This window comes from Colletotrichum truncatum, assembly GCF_014235925.2.
Source record: "Colletotrichum truncatum strain CMES1059 chromosome Unknown Contig_0001, whole genome shotgun sequence".
Lineage (NCBI taxonomy): Eukaryota > Fungi > Ascomycota > Sordariomycetes > Glomerellales > Glomerellaceae > Colletotrichum > Colletotrichum truncatum.
The window spans coordinates 2,470,510-2,490,682 of NW_027222398.1; the positions used below are offsets into that span (position 1 = coordinate 2,470,510).

Genomic DNA, 20,173 nt, shown 5'->3' on the forward strand with positions numbered 1-20,173 from the left:
ACATCTCCAAGGATGTCCGACCTTGAAATTCCTTGAAAAGTGCTGAGCTCGCCTGCGCATCCTGTCTATCCAGGTGCTACAGACCTGTAAACAACGTCTTTTACCGTACCAAAGAGCGCGAAATCGGTGGTTGGGTAATTCTACTATGCAAAGCTACGACTTCCATTATAATGACAAATTTTCTATGTAACCCATTTTCTTCTTAGGTTGATGTTAAGAACCCACAACCAGTAAGTGATATTATTTTTACAAACTAATCACAAAGCGCGAATAGGGATAGTTTAGGTATAGGAGTTTTCTTGCGTGGTTTCCTCTGAGGAGAAGTTTAGCCTTTCCTAATGGAAGCTTTACTCAACAGGCGGCGACAGCCGGTATTCCCCAATATTAATATGGGGGATTAATTCCAAGCTGCCCGTATAATGTCTTTAGAAAGGGCGCCAAGACATACAGAGCACAGAAGGAACTATATTAAGTAGGATAGTTAGGCTTTTGTTCAAGAGATAATTTATGAACTTAAAGTTATTTCGGCTCATCAAACGTAATGTATGATAGGTAGATGCAGTCTCGTTGATGTAACAAAAGCAATAACAGGAACTGCTCCCAGAACTGGGATAAATATTCTCTGGATACAATCCCTGAAGGCTTTTGCCTGGGCTGATGTTGTCTTATTCCTAGTATGCATGTCAAACCGCCTCTTTCACGGAGGGATAATTCTTCACGCCCTTGCATGATATGTATCAAATGTTTAAGAAGGGGCCAGTGTTCGACAATTGATTGGAAACTTTGGCTAAAGTCAGATTCTTCATTCCTTGCAAGCGTTTACTAGTGAGTTGGTCTGCCTTGTGCATAGGTAATCTTTTTCATTTTCTTCAATAAGAAAAACCAAAAATAGCCCCACGTAACCTTGAATCACTTTTACAACAACTTTAAGCCAAAAATATTTCGTCTTCCCAAGGCAAGAATGCAGGAGCAGGATCTCCTTCCCCAGTGCAACTCGCCACGAGTAGCGGCTCAGTTGTGTTCTGCGACGAACCAGCATCGCTAACAACTCTCACACCAAACTCTCCAGGGCCGCCGGCGTTGCCGTACAAGATACGGTAAGGAATGTACTGGCTCGGCCCATCGAATGGCTCGACCGTAAAGCTGTGCAGGACAGGCACTGTGCTGCAGCATCGACTCGCGATGTCGCTGTTGCTGGCACTGACCGCGCCAGACTCGGCGTCGTCACCAACCCAGACAAGAACGACATCGTCATTTCCTTGGCTGATAACCGTGTAGTTGCCGGGCGTGGTGACCTCGATGTAGCCGCGGTGGTCGACGACATTGCATTCAAAGGTCGAGTCCTCTGGGCCCTGAACGCCGTAGTGTTCAATGGGAAGAGAAGCCTGATCGCCGGTTCGGAATAAACTGACGTTGCCGAATCCGGGTGTCAGGCCGGTGGCATCGGGGAAGCGGCCTTCGAGGAGTGCCTTTAGATCCATGTTTTGGGACTGGGATGAGTACAACACTCCACTGCAGAGACTGGAGCTTGGACTGATGACATAGATCGCAAACTCAAGACCCGGGGTGCAGGTAGGTGGACTAGCCGTAGACGAGGTACTTGTGCTCGACGTCTCGATGGTGCTGGAAGGCTCCAGTGTAATGGAGGTCGAGTCCTCCGATGTAGTCGTTGATGCATCGGAGGCACTGCTGACAGATGTGGGTTGAGAGCCGCCAGAAATGGTGGTGGCCGTGATGCCGTCAATACACTGGCATGCCGACCAGTAGGCGGTAACGTCAGGGCACGAGGTTGCGTAGGCTGGTTTAGTGCCCGTAATTACGGGGTCCAGCGAACCTTGACGACGGACACGGGCATATCTCTTGCGCTCTTCTGCGGCAGCAGCCACTGTAAACGTTGGCTCAGGTCTAAGGTGAAAGGTCAATTACTTTCACGCATATATGGAAACAAATTGATAAAGCTCACTCAGATGCGTCACCGACGTAAGTCGTTACAAATTCTGCACACCAAGAGGACCTGGAGGCAAAGGGAGGGCTCTGCCTTGCTGTACCAGCGACTTGACGACCACAGTTGTTGTTGCAGATCGCGGCGGAGACCAGCTCAGGGAGAAGGAGTACGAGGTTCAAGAGAGTAAGGGACTTCATTTTGATAGTAAAGGAAGAGAACTGTAACGGTGGCTTTTTTGGCTATAAGCTTTGAGTTTGACGATAACAAGTGCATACGGAGGTTAATGTTGGGAAACTCCCTTCTTTTATTTCTACCTGAACAAACCCTCTTTTCAAATTGACGCTATTAATTCGCATATACACCCTTCATTAGGACCCAATCGGCAAGAGACAGGGTCTCAGTAAGATCGTCAGAAAAATATTTCAAAAACTGTTAGCCGCGTGTTCCGGGAATGTGAAAGCCGTGGAATGTAGACGAAACACTAGGGACTTAGAAAATGCAAGTTGAGCTGAGTTTATACGGTATTTAAAGTCTCAGAGCTACATCAAGGTAAGGTAAATACACCACGTTATGTCTGTTCCTGGAAAAGTCTCCCTGGATCAGCCACTTTGCAAGGCAGATTACCCCTCAAGTTGGCGACGCATTTCATGACGAAATAGATCAAGACATAGAAAACTGAAAGAATGTGCGGCTGAATCCTAGCTTAACAAACCGGAAGTCTTGTACAAGACTTCCGGTTTGTAGGGGCGACTCAGTATCTTTCAACACCCATTGGTAGGACGGCCGGGAACGAACCAGAGACAGTTCCCTCGGCTAAGCAGGGATACGAAGCTGAGCCTGTTGTTTGACATTTATCAGACCATCAGCCAGCCAAACCTATGATACAAAACCGAGTTGAGGTACATATTACGAGTTTGAAAGCACCCTGGTGTACTTTCTCAGGTACGAGTCAACGCGATTGCATAGTAGTACCTTGAATAATTGTGTTGTCATCGGATGCGCTGGCACTTGCTCAGCGTAGGAAGAGCACCACGAATTCCAACTGACGCGAACTATGACATTGATTGGCCGCCACCTTAACCATCGGCTTTATTGGAGTGTGTGTAGTGGTTTCCAAGAAATCATAGTGCCCTCCCTCAAAAGCCAAGCAAAATTGTCAGTCACCTTAGAGTAAAAATCGAGCTGAATCTAATGCATCCTAACCCTGCATGGCCCCTCTTAATTACAAGTTTCTCTCATTGAAGAGACGAAAAGAAAGATTTTCTTTGGGTAGTAAAAACGGCAACCAGGACGCGAACACATACATTAATGGTGTACCTCGCAGCTTTAGTGCTCCTTCAACTCGCTAGATAGGAATGGAAGGATCTTCTAGGCTTTTTGATCGTCTATTGAAGTTGCCTAGACTTTATACTATCGTTTGCCGTGTTACTCAACGGTCTAAGTCATTGTAAGGCTTTCCATGTCGGGTCTTATGTGCAGACCAAACTCGCTCAGCTGCTTATTCTTACTCATCATGAACCTGATGCACCGGCTCAGTTCAGAACACTGATTGGTACCCCATGTATTGGTGTCATATCCCCGACGTCGGCTTGGGTCTCAACGATAGTTCATGTGCAGGAACGAGAGTAAGTGGCTTTTGACGCTAGAGAGCGCAGCAATCTAGTGCATCGGCTGCGGTTGTAGCACTTAACCTTTCGACAAGGCTCTCAGAGATCTCGTCCTTGGAAGCTTTTCAGAAATCCAACTCCCAGCAGCGCTTTGCATATATGAGCAAGGCGCAATATGTTGGAGTTGTGCGCTGTCAAGTTGCCGGTCGCCCAGTAGGATTTCGAAACCGTGGGTTCCTAATACCGGAATGGAAGACTGAACTTTTTGAGGAAACAGTCCTCAATTGAACGCATGTTCCCGCTTTTTCCAATGACGAAAGAGGGATTGTGATGTTTTACAAACGTGCACATCATATGACTCTTTCACGGAAAACGCGAACGAGTCTGAGGCAGTCTGGTCACTCACATTCCACACGAGTCTCTGCTAAGATAAAAGCTGATCATAACTTGTTTCCCCTAGCCCGTTGTTGATGGTGCATCTCATCAACCTTCGAATGACATAGTTAGGGTTGATAGACATTTTATACTGTCAACAATGGTGGAGACTCCCCTTTGGACCTTGTACTTTGTAACACTGCTCTGGAAGAAGATCTGGAATACTTGGTCGTGATCGGCAGAGCACTGGAGTGAATGCCCCGCAAGGATCATCTTTGTCGTATTGTCCGGCATTTGCTACTGAGCTAATTTCCTTATGAAAGCCGGATAGTCAGCTCTCCAGAATCCGTATGACCTTTACCCGCATTTGGTTCAATTTCTTTGAAAATAATTGAGCAGAGATGTCATACAGCTTCAGCGGCTGGACGTTGATGTAGACGGACAAATGTGGCACCGTGAATAATGACTTAAAACTGACGTATGACGAGTAAAAAGAAGGAATAGCGTATCATATATACATCGAATTTCAATCGAAATTCACTAGAATTTATTCAGTCTGTGTTGATTGTTCACTAGGATATAAGATCTATCTCCTCCAGTAAGGTATCCATCAAAACCCCAGAAGCGATGTTGACGCTTCTCACGTTGTTTTCTTCTTCACCAAACCATTGTTCAGGAATATTGTTACATGGTCTACGAGGAAGATCACCTTACACTGAGTAGATAAATACCGGTATGGCCTTTAGAAATTGAGCAATGGATTAGCCGCGTTAGGCCTAGTATGGCGCTAGCCATCCAGGCGACTGATGTCAGATAGCTCTTGTAATGGGTGATAAAGGATGAACTTCCAAGGAGCGTAGACTATCCTGTCGAGTGCTGCATGGCTACAAGTACAATTCTATGAGTTCGTTGTTGGAGTGGCACGCTGATCGTTACTGCCAGGGATTGAGTGCAATGGAGAGTTTGCGCCATCATCTTGGCGCCTCATTTCTCAATTTCTAAAGAGCATACGGTACCTAATCCGTCATTTCTTCCTGCCTTCGCCGCTTTCGAACTTTGGAGTCTGCTGTGGCGTTTATTGCTAGTAAGACGGTGCTCCATTCACTTGACTAAGTCCAATTGTAAGTAGAGGATACTAAGAGTCTGTTCACTGTTTGGGACGTATACCCAGTTAAGATTTGTCGAACTGTTGTCTTCAGAACCTGTGCACGATTAGAAAACCTTCTGCCATGAAATTAGGGAGCATACAGATGCGGACTTTTTCTGGGCGATCATATGCAAAGCACATCATAAAAAGGCGTGTACAAGTCCTGAAGCCCTTTGCGCAAAGCAAATACTATCCAAGCTAGCTTGTATCTGCCAACACCATGCATTTGTACTTCCTCTTTACTGTGGCTCTTGCAGCTACACCATTAATCAGTTGCACATCAACCGACTCTTCGGTTGTCGAGAGAGAGAGGCTTCATCTTGACGAGCATCGGAATGTCGGCAGTAAGCCCGACAATAATGCCCACTCACACCGCCGTCTGAGGAGATGGGGTCTCAGAGCAAGAGGCATAGGTAAAATGCGGATTCCTCTCTATGTGGGAATGCTTCCTCCTAATATGACTCTGACCATCGACAAAATCATCGAGACTAAACCTTCAGGGGTGGATCTCTGGGAGGAGGGAGTGCCAAAACTTCCATTTACCATCACTTCCGCCCAAGCGGAAACAAATCGCAACAAGGGCTGGAGAGGTGTAAGAATCGGCGATTTTGTATCCTCAATGTCAGGCTTCGGGTTGGGAAAGAATGCAGGTGGTGTATTTGACATCAGATACACCATTGCAGGTCGACCAGACGAAGCTGCAGGAACCGGTGTACAAAACATACAAGGCTGGCTCACCATCAGTACATCAGACTGGGGCATCTTGGGACGACCTGACACGACGAATTTCCAGTGGAAAGTTGGCGAATCCAGCGTCGAAACTTATGTTGCCGATACGCCTGACCTCACATATCTAGACGACACGGTCATCACTGTCGTCTATGTACCCGAGAGCAAAGAGTACATGGTTGGTGTTACCAACCAGGCAGATACTATTGTCAAGTTCATGCAGACTGCGGTCAAGGGTATTCTTACACTCCATGAAGTCGCCGTGGATGGAGTCATCGACTTGGCTGGGGGGCACGTAGCTGCTGTTGCCGCCGGTCTTGGCATGAAGGCAGTCTCCTGGGCTGCAGAAGAGATTAGTAGTGGGGATAAGTAAATGGCTCGGTGTATGCCCAAACGTCCTCTTCAACAACATTGATGAGATTGTGGTTCTGAGACATTGGTGTGAAGCCTCGTCTCATAACACACAATATCAACAAACTCATCATTAATGAATTGAAGAAATTATCGGCTCTTCACGTCTAAGTCAGCCCGCCTCAGCACCTGTCCAAATATTGGGTCTTGTTGGAACAACACTCTGACATGACCGCACGACCATGTTGACTAAGCCAGGAGGCTGGGTTGTCCCATGCAAGGGATAACCTCTGGGTGTCTAACAACTACCCACGTACAATAGGGACAGCTGTCGTTTCACCCCTTAGATAGAACTTAGAAGAAGCATCACGGAATTTACAGGGAGTATCTTTGGTCAGCCACGTACGTTGCAACGATCGATATTTGCCATATGGCTATATGCCATTTAACAAATTTACTTGTTGGCCCGATGGGTGCGCCTGCAGACCGCCGGACGTTAACACAGACTTTCAAGGATGCAGCAGCAATTAGGAGAGCGCTATCGGCACACATGTTGGACTTATTTGGAAAAGCATTCAAAAGCAAGGGCGCTCAGATCCAGAGGATCGTTGGGGCATGTGGTTGGATCTAGGTTGCGAAACTCCAAGCAAGTTTTATCTATAGCTAATCTGAGCATGAAAGAATGACAAATAGCAGCTAGGTACTATATCGTAGTTTAAGCAAATAGATGTAGACCGTCGTAAGATGTTTGTGCAAGAAACTCGTTTTCAACCACTGCGTATTCCGTACCCATACTTGCAAGTCAAGGGTTCCCTTTTAGATAGAATAGCCATTGGGCCCCCTTGCTATGTAAAAACTTGTTCCCACTATCATAAGCCAGCTTAGGATTCTTTGAGCCTCTGAGCTAAGCAACTTTCGTTTCCATGTTCGTTGGCGCTAAGAACAAGAGATGGATTGCCCCCGGTCATTGCATGATCCTTTGTGGATTTTCCCTTCCACCAGCCCAAGAACCCTGCAAGTATACCTAAAGAGCAGGGATCTAAGTTTTTATAATTTTTTCCACTAGACAGGGGCCCCAGCCTGCGAGCTCAAAGCAGGTGAGCAAGCTCCTCATCATCCAGCCGACTAACTCTCCGTCATCCGATGTATGAACGCTCAACTTGCCGATCATGGAATTTTGTTTGAGACCAACCAGTCTCTCTGGTCAAATTCTCGCAAGGAAGAGGCCCTTTCCCTTTTAACATCTGATTCCTTTTTAAGAAGTTCATTCTACCTTATACGATGTTAAGCTCTGTCGCACGCCGCGGCGGCGTAGCCATCTCCTACAGAATTGGCGCTTCAATTCGTTGCTCTCTTCGTGTTCATAACCATATAGCCCACCAACGCTGGAGCACAAGTTACCGGCCCTCGACCTGCACAAGCCTCCAATTGCACTTACCAGCAAAAGCATCGGGCCATAGCTGGACTGGCTGTGACTCTACCCAGGCCAAGTGTGAAGAGAAGACAGAAATGCAGCCCCGTATTTCTGCTTTCCACGGAAAGGCTCTGCCGCAGACTCACGAGGATTGCCCGCCGTACCACATACTCCGGGGAATAAGACATCATGAAAGCTTTGCTAGATCAGCAGAGGTCAGAGATTTCTGTTCAGAACCTGGTCACGAGAGATATGCCAGAGCTCGAAATGCTCGTCTCATTATGAGCAATACAGTGCCAGAGATGCTCTCCGAGTCAGTGAAGCCGTACTGCATATGGTATCCCGACACTGCTACGGAAGAAACGTATCGGGAGCTAGCTCGCCGCCATCCCGAAATGCGTTACCACGTTGGGCGAGCCTGTGCAGTTGCGGGCTACAAAACGCTATACGACGAACTAAATCTCCTACCCGATGTTTCGATTGCAGAAGAAGCCCGAGACAACGGCAACACCGATATCTTCGAAGCCATAACAAAGCAGCCTGTGAGGTACGCCGTCATGGATGACTACAAACGAACAGTCAACCTTGAGTCTCCGAAAGCTGGAGTGAACCTCAATGGCGACACCGCCGTACGTTCTTCGATACATAGCGAACCGCTCGAAGATGACGAAAATCCAGGTCAGTTCACTTATCGCTTTACTCACTTCGACATTCAAGAGGATGAGCATGTTGGCTTCAAAGGTTGGCCAAGCCCTGGGGTATCAATTTTGGACAGTAAGTATGCTTACTTAGCATACTCGCCACTACCTCGAGACTTGCCTCCTGTTAATAAGGATGTTCTAATCCTTATGGCAGCTTGGGATGGGAATATTGAGCGATATTCACGGCTACGGCGTCCATTTACTATCGACAATGAGATTTCAGCTGTTATTCGTGGTGTTTACCATCATACCACCTTTGCAAGATGGCTAGATGTGTGCATGGGTGAGATATTTCCATCTTCTGAGCTCGATTGGGCGGAGCACTATATGCGACAGGCCATACACGCACGATTTATTATGAATAATGATCTCTCAAGAATCGATGGTAGCGTTGATGGTGACGAACTTCCGGCGCTCTTCTGGTGGCCCGAATGTCCGCACGAGGACACCTTGAGAGAGTTGGCATGGCGACGCCCAGACTTTAAACATCAAGTCACTCTCGCCTGCGTAGCTGCGAACTACCCTTTCCTTTTTGATGAGTTATCAACCGACATGAAGCCGACTCGCCAGCAGTGGGAGGTTGCAATTCAGTCGCCGAACATGTACTTCCGAGAAAAGCTCAAAAAGCGAGAGGAGCGGGAGGGGGAGATTAACTTTAATTACGACAAGAACTACTTTCACCCAACACCGACAAGGAGCTATCCGTGGCCTGACGATGAGTTTTGGAGCAGGAAATACCTGCGATGGAACAAGGAAATGCCAAGGGGCTTCCGGGTGTCAAAATATTACCACGAACTCTTCAACAAACCGGATGAAGGACATTTCGAAAACTTTGACGATCCGGAGCCCGATCTCCTGAATGATACTCTCCAGGAATTATTCAAAGACTGGAATCTGTTCATTAGTGCCACCGATAAGGCACGAGAGGACGCGGCGGCGAGCAAGAAACGCGAATTTTTGTACGGGGAACCTGAGGACATTGAACGCCGCAAGTCACCAGCCCCTGAGCCTGACTACCCCAAGGACTTTGAACCATACGATGAATGGGCTAAATAGGTGGCTGCTACTTCCATCCTACTGTAGACTCTCAAGGGAATTTCAGTTCTTGAGGAGTTTTGATATGACTAGAGGACCAATAAAGCTTATCGCCAGTTAAATATGAAGAGTAGTTTCCCACGGTAAAGAAAAAAGTAATCATTTTATCTATTTGGCTGAAGTTAAGTCTAACTGATAAACAGTGGACTATCTTGTACTGACTAATGGGCGAATTGTTAAACCCTGCCCTGATAGTCATAATATCAATACAAGCCTTGAAATGGAAGACACGCCTTTGTATATATTGTGAAGTCATTTTGCAATGTCACTTTGTAGCTGAGCAACGGGCAGCTGAGGTACTCCCCAAGCTACACTCAACGATGTGCCGTCTCCCGTGCCCCGAAACCGCCTCTAGTTAAATCGCCATTGACATGCATCAATCAACTCCCAAGAAGCCTGCATTCGAAGAACACCCAAGCTCGGATAGACTCCTTATAGGAGAAGGGCAGCAGCAATGACGCTGAAGGCAAAGGCACCAAAGCCAGCAGCGAACTTGCTGGTTCCAGCAGTGACGACGTTAACGGGCTTAGTAGTCCCTGGGGAAACAACTGTGGGCAGACCGGTGATGACAGGGGGCTGGACAGGCGCCAGACCAGTCTGATAAGGAGTCTTGGTGATGGGAGGCTGAGGAACGACAACAGTGTTGCAAGAAGCGCCGTTGCAAACCGTCTGGGTGACGGGAGCCTGCGAGATGACGATCCCGCAGTCGGCGCAAGGAGGCTGGGGCTTGGGACAGTTGCCATCGCAGCCCTTGACGATGGTGTACTGGTCGCCGGACCACTCGTACTTGTTGAGTGCTTCCTTCGCGGAGCAGGACTCGAAAATACAGGAGTTATCCTTGCAGACGTACTTCTTGTTGCAGGCGTCGCCAGCACACTTCTCAACATAACAGCAGTTTCCGTAGCAGGTAACCTTCTCATGCCACTCGGCCATACCCTCAACAACGTAGCCACACTTGCCGGAGACGCACTTGACCCTGCGACCGCAGTCGAATCCGCTACAAGCCTCAGGGCGCCAGACGCCGTCGGTGTGTACGAGACGACGACCGCACTCGGGGCCAAAGCAGGGGAAGTCAAAGGCACAGTATTCACCGTAGCCGACAATCGTCTTGTAGCAGTCGTCACCAAAGCAAGGGATGTTGGAGCACTCCCCGTTTGCGTAAGGGTTGCTGGGCTTATGGCAGAAGGGACCCTTGCAGTCGTGGCAGTACGGACAGTAAGCAGTGGTGATGGTCGCGACGCGTCCGGTAACAGTGGTAGTAATAGTGGTGGTGATGGTGCCGGAGGGAGCACCAGGGGCGGCGCCGGCACGGACGTAGATGCTGAAGCGGACGACGGCCGAGATGACCCCGGGCAGCTGGCGCTTGGCCTTGAGAACAGGGTCGGTCGCCCGACCACCACAGCGCTGTCTGCTGTTACCAGGGCAGGAGAGGTTACACTGATCCTCGGGGGTCCTGATCTGGTTGACATCGTCCATGAAGTCACCGCAGAAACAGTCTCTGCCAAAGGTAGCCGCGTAACGCTTGCCGGTAGGGGCACATTGAGCAATGCAGCGGTCGTTGGTCATAGCCTCAGCAGACAGGGACAGGACGAAAGTCGGGAAGCTAGAAGAAGATCCGTAGCAGCCGAGATATGTGAATCCGCCGACGTTGATAGGGTTAATGGTAGCCATTCCGGAGGCTGTGGGGGCCATGGATAAGCTGGTGGCCGGGTCAGAGTCCGGGATGCTGACTCCCGGGCCCATGCTCGGGGTTGTGCCGGCCGACGTGGGGCTGCTCGCACCAGTGCTGGTGGCTCCGGTACCTGTGTTAGTGTTGGTGCTTGTGGAGGCCCTAGTCGTAGGGGTACTGGTGGAGATGTTGGTGCCTGTAGAGGTGCTGATGCCAGTGCTTGTGGAAGTACTGGTGCTGGTGCTGGTGCCGCTGGATCTGCTGGTGGAAGTACTAGAACTCGACGTAGATGAGCTGATAGGAACCGTGGGAGGGTTGACTTGGATAATTTGGGCGGTGTTGCTTCCCTGGCGACGCATCAAGCGAGCTCGGACCGTTGGACAAGGGACCGTTGGCAAGTCTCTCAAAGTCGAGCCACAGTAGCATTGAGTCCCAACGTAGGCGTTGAGCCTGAATGATAGCCCACAGGTGGTGACACAAGTCTGCTTTGAAGTAGCAGCAGGGCTCGTACCATCAGTGAAGGGAGACTGTCCAGCTGGGATACTCTTGCAACCCAAAGACGTGAGAAGGTAGACTACCCTGTTGCCGTTGGCATCGATGATCTCCACGTTGACCGACTGACCAGTTCCAACGTTCTCGAATGTACCGAAAGTCTGGATACCCTGGGCGGCGAGATTGGGAGTACCCGTGTAGCCACTGGCAGGAGGGTTGACTTGGGTGGTGGATCCGGCAGGGGAAGATGCGGCAGGCCCAGCAGGCGAAGTTCCGGCGGGTCCCACAGCCGAAGACCCCATAGACCCGGCAGGTGAAGATCCAGCGGGTCCGGCAGGCGGAGATCCTGCAACGGAGCTGGCCCCGGCCGTGGTGCTGGATCCGGCAACCGCTGTGGATGCAGGCGCAGTAGTGGACGCGGCAGCCGAAGTAGGCGGAGCAACCGTGCTGGTGGTCGAGGCAATGGTGGAGGATTGAGGACCACAGGTGTTGGCAGCAGTATTGCAAACCGGGCCCTTGGGATTGCCGGCACACATGGAGTCGTTTACACATTCAGGGCCGCAGGTGCCAATAGGATCACATCGAGGACCCTGAACGTTGCCAACACAATCAGCGTTGGTAACGCATGGTCCACAGGCGCTGGTACCAGTGTTGCATACCGGGCCAACGGGGTCAGTTGCGCAATCAGCGTTGGTTGTGCAGGCAGCCCAGGCGTTTTGGGCGCAAAATGTCGTTATTCCCAACAACGCAAGCCCGAAAGATTCCTTGAACAACTTCATTTTTGTTAAAAGAGTGGACGTGCTGGCCCTATGGCACTGCACTATAGTTCAGATTGAAAAGAGCGTAATGTGGTAAAGACAGTCAGGTAAAAATCAAACCCATAAGATGATCCTGGGTTGGGTCAACCAGCCAACTTATGTTTTGCCTTCAATCGTTTCCATTGTGTTCAACATCATTGACCAGTTCCAAGGAGTGTCGGCCCTAGCGTTCTTTTCACCTAGCATTCTCATGCTTCTTCTTTGGAACGTGACCCCAAGAATTCAGCCCACATCCGCATTCCTGATTCCTGGACTATTACCCTCGTCATTCTCACAGCACTGCAATGTAGATGCATGCACATCAGTGGCGACCGCAAACTACATAGCCTAAGGTGGAACATAAAGTAGCAGCCACATATGGAAAGCGATCGAGGCACTAAGTGTGAAAGTCAGGAACAGCTGGCCAGTGTTACAAATGGCAACAAGGGGCGCAAGTATAAACATTCAGGTTCTTAAGCTGTTGACTAACCATATTCTTAGGGTACAACTGCAAGATAAAAGAGCCAGAACTGAATACAAACTGGTCGATCAATCCATCAAGCACCATCGAAGCGCCTCGACAGCTGAAGCGCTGCCAGCATGTAACACCTATCTGACTTCTAATTCTTTGTAACCCAAAGGTCATTGGAAAAGGCTTCTAAGCACAAATGAGAAGCATTTAGCTTTTCTCTGCAAGCTACCTAAGCCCTATAAAATTAAGAGTGTTAACACGTAAGGACGGAGTACTGGAAAGCCTGAAATCTTGAGGCGTAGTACAGCCACGCCTTTAGGGCTGAACTAAAATCTGGGGCTGAGACATAGGTTGGCAAGTATTCCAACCCCATTTGGCAAACCAGGACTAGGGAATATCCCACAAGCGCTTGGCCCACCACGAATGCTACGACCCCTTAGGCATGCCAGAGCCAGAGGAGGCAACTTTGGAAACATTTCTGGGTCGTTTAGGAGTCGGCCAGGCGCTGCTTTGTTGGGAGGGGATGCTCAAATTCCAGCTTCGCCGAACCTCGCCTAGTTCGGTAATTGGAAGCGATCGCAATCCGGCGATAACGTGAAATAGACATACCATTCATCCTTTCACGCACATACCAAAAGTCCAATAAGATAAAAATCGACAATGAAGAGCTAGGCATAGAGTAAAATAAAGGGGAAACTTCTGCTTTCCACTCCCTGTTGAGTGAACGAATGACGGCTCATCTGTCTCAAATTAACCGTCTACCTTACCTTATTCACCAAAATCCTGTTGCGATCTCAGAAATTCTCTCATACGCATCAGTCAGCCGAAAACCTTACTATCTACTATAAAATGAGATAACAGCAGATGATCTCGATGTTCCGATAGGCGCGTGGCTGCTACGAATGCTGCGACCCTTAGACATGGCCGAACTACCTAGTGCATGGCCAACAAGCCAATGACACATCGTCATTCTCGAGGCCCCTATACAATACAGGAACAAGGAACTCGCTATCTTGACAGATCAGTTTCAGGGTAAACATTCGCCCAAGATTGTGCTTTTAATAAATTAGGGAGCCAGATGCCACAGTAAAGGCGCCGGTGGCCTTTTGCTATGACCACAGCCCGCACCTTCCTTTTTATCAATAGCGCTTTTTTGCCGATATTGACGGAGGAATTTCTAGTCATTAATTCGATATCTGTGTAGGCGACGTCATTGTTCACTTGTCCCAGAGGCAAGACGGTGGCGTCCTTCTTCAAGGAATGTCCGGTTGCCTGGATATTGGCCGGCCACCCACTGAACTTCGGTATACACCCGATAACAGAGCTTCGGATTGGCCCCAGGATGAAAGCCTAGAGAAAAAAGTTTGCCTCTTAACTGACTAGCTAGAAGCCTAGAAATACCAAAGGTGTGGAACCAGCGAAGAAGAACGGAAGGAACCCCTAGATTTGAACCGGGTAAATCCATGGGTTAGACCATCCCTCCTCCTGGTGTTTCGCTGACCAGTATCTTGATATTTCAGGTCTTGTAGACTTTCCCATGTAGATCAAGATACCCAAGAGGAGCTAAACATCAGTAGAAGCAGTCTGCCGCTATCAAGTTGCTTGTACGGTACATTCTTATAATTTCTGTGGTTAGGACAGTTCTTTAGCATGAGCTGCTTGTTTACCCAAGAAACTTATTACCAAAAATAAATTCGAAAGACGAACTGATGAAGAGAACAAGCCGAGCTTCAGGTGGCTTAAGGTATGTAAATTTTTGCCCTATGCCGGCCTACGGATGGACATGAAGGAGTCCGGGGATTCGTTGGACCTGACTTTGCCATTATCGCAACTTTCCGGCGTGCAGTCAGTAGTATAGGTAACTGCAAGGTCTTCCAGGCTCAGAACAAACGTATGCACAGTTCTTCACGGGGATTTCGCAAGAGGTAGAGGCACTGGAAGACATCGCAACTTCGATAATCGTCATGCTATTAGTAACAGCACGTAAACAACATAGGCCAAGATGACCTTTCGTCACGGAACATGTACTGATTAAAGTGTGGAGTAATGAAAACCGGGGTTTCATGACTTAACCCTTTCGGTCAAAATAGGAATCTCACGAGTGTGAAGCGGTGTAATAACTTTTCGCGTTCCCTGTTCTGGTGAAGAGGCATGTTCACATGTTGTCTCATCGGCTGCGGCTAGGCGACAGGTACATCGTGAGCCACAAAGTGGCCCATATTAGCTCAATCGTAGTCGATGGAATAGAGCCAGAATGACCAGATGGCAGCCAAAGCGCAGTTCTTTGGGAGAGCCCTAGCAATCAAGATCACAGTCGCAATAATCTAGACGCGACCAATGATGGCAGGACATGGGAGGGTGTTAGCGCTAGGATTTCGACTAAAAAGGTCTCGACCTTCGACCTGCGGTTCCCCTGAAGCTCGATGATGGTCGGTAATGACAAAGATTCCCTAGGCTAATAGCGTAGATTACTACCAACTGCCTCACAAGCTGCAAGTTAGGCTTGTTTCATCCCTATATTATGGCCACAGCCGATGGAAAGACATACACAAGGGATATTTTAGTTTGTATGTGGAAGCCGGCTAGCCTAGTAGCCTCCCTTACTCAACAAAACATTGATCGCAACATCTTCCTATCTATTATTTGATTGGTGAAAGAGCAAACATGTTAAAACCCGTGACTTCTTTAGATAAGACATACCAAAACGCAATGGCAAAAGTCTTTATAACTTCTTCATACCCCTGCCGATCAATCCTTTAGCAGCAGATAGACGTCATTCATCATCTTTTCATAAGCGGCGTTAATCGTCCTTGAAATGATGCGCTTGACCTACCGCACTGCACCTTCAAGTCGGCTGCCATCGCTAATGTATGTTCCTATTTGCTGAAAAATTAGCAAAAGCACTATCACTTGAAAGTTGAACACCACTGTTAAATGAGTCAATGATTTGAAAATGGACGGCCTGCGAAGATGCCTTGTTCGCCCTACTCAAGCGGGTTATCTTGTTCACCCTGCAAGTAACGATTAATCAGTAGTTGCACCTACCTAGACGACGAAGAAGGTATATGAAGTTAGGTGCAGCAATTGACCAAAAAAGAAGGAGAAAAACTATTTTAAAGTATCGAATTTTTGAAGCCAACGACGTGGTTAAGCCTCTGACCGCCCCATTAGGAAGGTGAATGAGTCCTTGCACACTGATCATCATATGCCAGGGATTCTGAATCCACCGCTGCCGACTCCGCACCGGTTTGAGGCCAGCGCCCGGGCTTATCGGCCTGATTGGAGTCTGTTCCCCCTCATATGGACTATCTCTTCCCAACATCATACACCAAAGCCATCGCGTCGACTTCAACCTCATCTCACAAGGCGAGACCAGTAACCGACTCAATCGACTAGCACAATGACGGTTCGCAAAACTCCCCTTATCGCCGGACACACTACCGGCCAGTTCAGCCGGCGACCGGAACCTGCGACTGCGATCCCGGAGAAACTCATCAAGCCTTGGAAACTGCCCCAGCGACACACCTATCTCTTCATAAACGCAAATGTCATCGACACGGCCGAAGGAACCGTCGTAGAGAACAGTGCGGTGAAAATCCGTAACGGGCTGATCGAAAGGGTGGGAGCCGATGCAGTAGCTAATCTGGATGATGCTATCGTCGTCGATCTGAAGGGTAAATATCTGCTTCCAGGCTTGATTGACTGCCATGTGCATGTCAGTTCAGTTCCCGGGGAGGCTGGTCTCAATGGCGGCTTCGACATGGATGCGACGGTCTCACACCTCCGCCAATCTTTTGTCGTCGGTCGTATTCTGAGCAAAGGCTTCACCACGGTCCGCGACACGGGTGGCGCGACTCTCGCATTGAAAGAAGCCATACAAGACGGCGTTTTCCCCGGGCCGCGCTTATTTATTGCCAATCAGGCGCTGTCCCAGACAGGAGGTCATGGCGACCGGAGAGGCGCTCACGACCACCAAAAGCTGTGTTGCGGAAGCACAGCCGGTCTCTCGGCTGTCGTTGATGGCGTTCCGGAGTGCATCAGAGCTACCAGAGAGCAGCTGAGGACCGGCGCAGACTTTATCAAGATCATGGTTGGTGGTGGCGTTGCGTCTCCAACCGATAGGATCGAGAATGTCCAGTTCACTGCCGATGAGATAAAAGCCATCAGCGAAGTTGCGCGGAGTTACGGCACCTGGGTGACGGCTCACGCGTACACGCCTCGTGCTATCCGCCACGCGGTCGAGAACGGCGTCACTGGAATCGAGCATGGTAATCTTATCGACAAGGAGACGGCGGAGTTCATGGCCAAGAGGGGCGTCTGGCTGACACCTACCCTTGTCACGTACGACGCCATGGGGTCTGACAAGTACACCGGTTTCCTGCCCCCCGAAAACCAGCGGAAAAACCAAGAGGTTCTGGAGAAGGGGCTGGAGTCTTTGCGACTCGCCGCTGACGCCGGTGTCACCATATGCCACGGGTCGGACCTGCTCGGGCCTTTGCAGGCCGAACAGAGTAGAGAGTTTGGCATCCGACAGCGGGCACTCAGCAATAAGCAGGTGTTACAGTCTGCGACGGTTAATTCAGCCAGGATGCTTCGGCAGGAAAACTTTCTCGGTCAAATCAAGGCTGGTTTTGCTGCAGACTTGTTAATTCTGAACGGAAACCCCTTGGACGACGTCTCCATCTTGGATGAGCCGGAGAAGAATGTACTGGCAGTTATCAAGGATGGCAGAGTCTACACAAGTCGCTGGAGCAAGTTGCCAGAAGACGTCAGCGAACCCCCTGCGCTAATTGAATAATCGTGTATATTTGGCATAAGTCATGATAGTACAACATGCATCGCGCGGCAGGCACTTTGCTTCTCTACATGGCGTGGTATCTATATTCTAGTAACTATCTCGAGCGCTGCCGCCCTTGCTCGTACGTGCCCTGCTCGGCCTTGACGGCATGTCATAGCTCTGGTCATGTTCTCGCAGGTGGTGCTGTGACGAACTATCCTCCACGAGAGTGAAACCATTCCTATCCTGGCCTCCTCCAGCCCCGTGACCGGAGTTTTCAGCCGAGGTGTAATACCTCGCTGTGCCCTTGGTAGAGTACTGTGACCGGCCCAGAAGAGGTCGGAGAAACGGTATACAGGCAAGCGTTATGCCGACACCGGGCTCAAGGGCACTGAAAATCAGGGCATTTGGGATACCAAAGGTGACGTCTGTGTACTTCAAGTTCGCAAGGTAGTATAGCCTTAGGCCAGACACGATGCATGTACTGTGGCAATCGGTTAGCTTTTGTTTATAGAAGCATGACTGAAACGGGAAAGCTTACAAGACGCCCAGCGAAAAGGTTGCAATGAGAGCGATTTTCTTGAACGTCTCAAGTCGAAGTCGCCACAGGTAAGACACAGGCATGATGAGCACGATGATATCCGTGAGCAGGTTCACAACTCCCAAAGTCCCGTCGGCCGCCGGTTGGTTGCCGCAGTTCCGATTTTTCAGGTCGAGAAGCCAGTTGTCCGATAAGGGGCGGCAGATGAAGAAGGCGACCAGAACAGCCACAGCAGTCCAGATGACAGTGAAAACTGTCATGACCCTTGTAGCTATGATCATGAGGCGTACGGAGAAGAGCTTAGTGTAGAGGAGAAGAATGGCGATCTTGCAAAGGCTGAGGCTGACAGCCCAGAGTATTTGCTGTACAACAAGAATCTGGACGGCCGAGACACATTCCATTAGTGAAACTGTTTTTGAAGAGTGAAACCTCGAGATCTTTTAAAAAGATCCACGGCTGGTGAAGTTTACTCCAGAGTATGACCTACCTGAAGGAATTTGATAATGGGTCCCCGTCCATACTTTGGAATGATCTCTCGAAACAGATATCCAACACCACCCTGCGTAACACTGACTATCGAGACAATTTGCAGAGCATGCGAGAAAACCTAGTTTCATGATAAAGTTAGTCTCCTGTTGATAAAACCTCAGTTGTAAGAGGCATATAGATCGTACGCAAGCTACAATGATGCAGTAGTCGCTGGCATCCAGCGCTCGATTCGCCATGCGCCTCGCCATCAGACGCATCGCGACGGCGATGGTTGGGATGATGATGAAAACGATGGACACCGCAACCACGGAGATCTGGCTCTGCCTCTCGAGCGGGAAAGTCGTGCTCCCATCCCCCATAGTCGTGTTCAACGGAGCCGCCGATGCCAACGGAGTCGGTGCCGCCATATTGCCTATTTCGCGATGTCGATGAAAGGAACACGGATCATTCTCCTTCGAAAAAAATTGGACATCGAGGGAGGATAGTGGAACACTTTTCAAGGCCCTTGGGAAAATCAGGCGAGATGGCCCATTTTTGATTCTCGCAACCGTCGCAACGGCCCATGGGCTGACATGTTTTCTTCTTCGTGGTTTCTGAGGGCAAGACACCGCCCAAAGTAGTCGATGGCCGTGCGCTATGGAAGTATTATGTGGACGTTCGTTGCTTTTTCCCCTACCAGCTGCACTGCTTATTGATGCAGAGTGCAGTCGTCGTGCATACGGGACAAGGGGCCTCCCGGTCAGTAAGTGTCCCCCTCCCCCCTCCCCCCTCGGGGAGGAGAATAGGGAAGCCATTTACACCGCGCAGCCGAAGGACGCCTAGTCTGGACCGGTAAGGCTAGAGTGTGATGGATGAGTTACGCCGTGCTTTAGTCGGATGAAAGGTAGGAGCGGCAGAAGCGGGTGCAAGGAACGCGCGGTGTGATTGATATCATCGGTACAGATACCGCGTCGGATCTGCCTCATCAACTGAAACCCCCATAGGCCAACTGTTGTTGTTGATAAGAGTTCCTGTTACGGTGCCATCACGAAAGCTCAATTCGGATGAACGTGCGATTGCCCACAGGGATCACCACCTTGGCTTACCTGAAGATGTGGCTACGTTTCTTCCGTACGTGGAACCCCCCCCGTGCTCAAGGTTCTCCAGAAGCACCGTTGCCCAAGACCTGGCGATGTTCTCGAGGGGGCGAGCCCGGCCTGCATAAGAAAATGGGTCTACGGACAAGGTGGCGAAAGCTCGCTGGCGAGCTGCTGCAGGGGGTACCGCACAGGGGTAAGGGCGGCTTTTTTTTTTTTTTATCTGAGCCTGGTCCTCGTTTCTTTTTCTTGCCTTGCCCTGTTTTGCTTTTTCCACACGTTTCCCATTCAATAGTTGTTCCTGGTCTTTCGGACCCAATGATTAGGGCTGCTCGCCAACCTCGCCTGTAGCCAGCATATCTAAAGCCATGCTGTCATCAGCCCGTTCGGACAACTCCCAAAACCTGTTAACCCCTCAGCTAGCCCCTCCCTCCTAACTACTACTAGTAGAGAGCCCATCGGTAGCTAGGAGGCCGGGGGAGACTCCCCGCTGCAC

At 49.7% G+C, this 20,173-nt stretch overlaps 6 protein-coding genes across 6 annotated transcripts; 3 read left to right on the plus strand and 3 right to left on the minus strand.

Moving 5' to 3' along the window:
* Positions 1 to 926: 926 nt before the first annotated feature.
* On the minus strand, positions 927 to 2,142 carry CTRU02_200622 (uncharacterized protein; the record flags this gene model as incomplete). Its single annotated transcript, XM_036718631.1, has 2 exons — positions 927 to 1,905; positions 1,964 to 2,142. 2 exons carry the CDS (start codon positions 2,140 to 2,142, stop codon positions 927 to 929), a joined length of 1,158 nt encoding a protein of 385 aa, XP_036589631.1.
* Positions 2,143 to 5,492: 3,350 nt separating this feature from the next.
* On the plus strand, positions 5,493 to 6,176 carry CTRU02_200623 (uncharacterized protein; the record flags this gene model as incomplete). The annotated part of the gene is made up of 1 exon (XM_036718632.1): positions 5,493 to 6,176. One exon carries the CDS (start codon positions 5,493 to 5,495, stop codon positions 6,174 to 6,176), a length of 684 nt encoding a protein of 227 aa, XP_036589632.1.
* Positions 6,177 to 7,663: 1,487 nt separating this feature from the next.
* Positions 7,664 to 9,325, plus strand: CTRU02_200624 (uncharacterized protein; the record flags this gene model as incomplete). Its single annotated transcript, XM_036718633.1, has 1 exon — positions 7,664 to 9,325. The coding sequence occupies one exon, from the start codon at positions 7,664 to 7,666 to the stop codon at positions 9,323 to 9,325; it is 1,662 nt and encodes a 553-aa protein (XP_036589633.1).
* Positions 9,326 to 9,796: 471 nt separating this feature from the next.
* CTRU02_200625 (WSC domain-containing protein) lies at positions 9,797 to 12,304 on the minus strand (the record flags this gene model as incomplete). Its single annotated transcript, XM_036718634.1, has 1 exon — positions 9,797 to 12,304. One exon carries the CDS (start codon positions 12,302 to 12,304, stop codon positions 9,797 to 9,799), a length of 2,508 nt encoding a protein of 835 aa, XP_036589634.1.
* A 3,890-nt stretch (positions 12,305 to 16,194) lies between these two features.
* CTRU02_200627 (amidohydrolase) lies at positions 16,195 to 17,592 on the plus strand (the record flags this gene model as incomplete). The annotated part of the gene is made up of 1 exon (XM_036718636.1): positions 16,195 to 17,592. One exon carries the CDS (start codon positions 16,195 to 16,197, stop codon positions 17,590 to 17,592), a length of 1,398 nt encoding a protein of 465 aa, XP_036589635.1.
* An 87-nt stretch (positions 17,593 to 17,679) lies between these two features.
* CTRU02_200626 (uncharacterized protein) lies at positions 17,680 to 19,008 on the minus strand (the record flags this gene model as incomplete). The annotated part of the gene is made up of 4 exons (XM_070203720.1): positions 17,680 to 18,055; positions 18,113 to 18,549; positions 18,600 to 18,719; positions 18,787 to 19,008. 4 exons carry the CDS (start codon positions 19,006 to 19,008, stop codon positions 17,680 to 17,682), a joined length of 1,155 nt encoding a protein of 384 aa, XP_070062302.1.
* Positions 19,009 to 20,173: the final 1,165 nt, after the last annotated feature.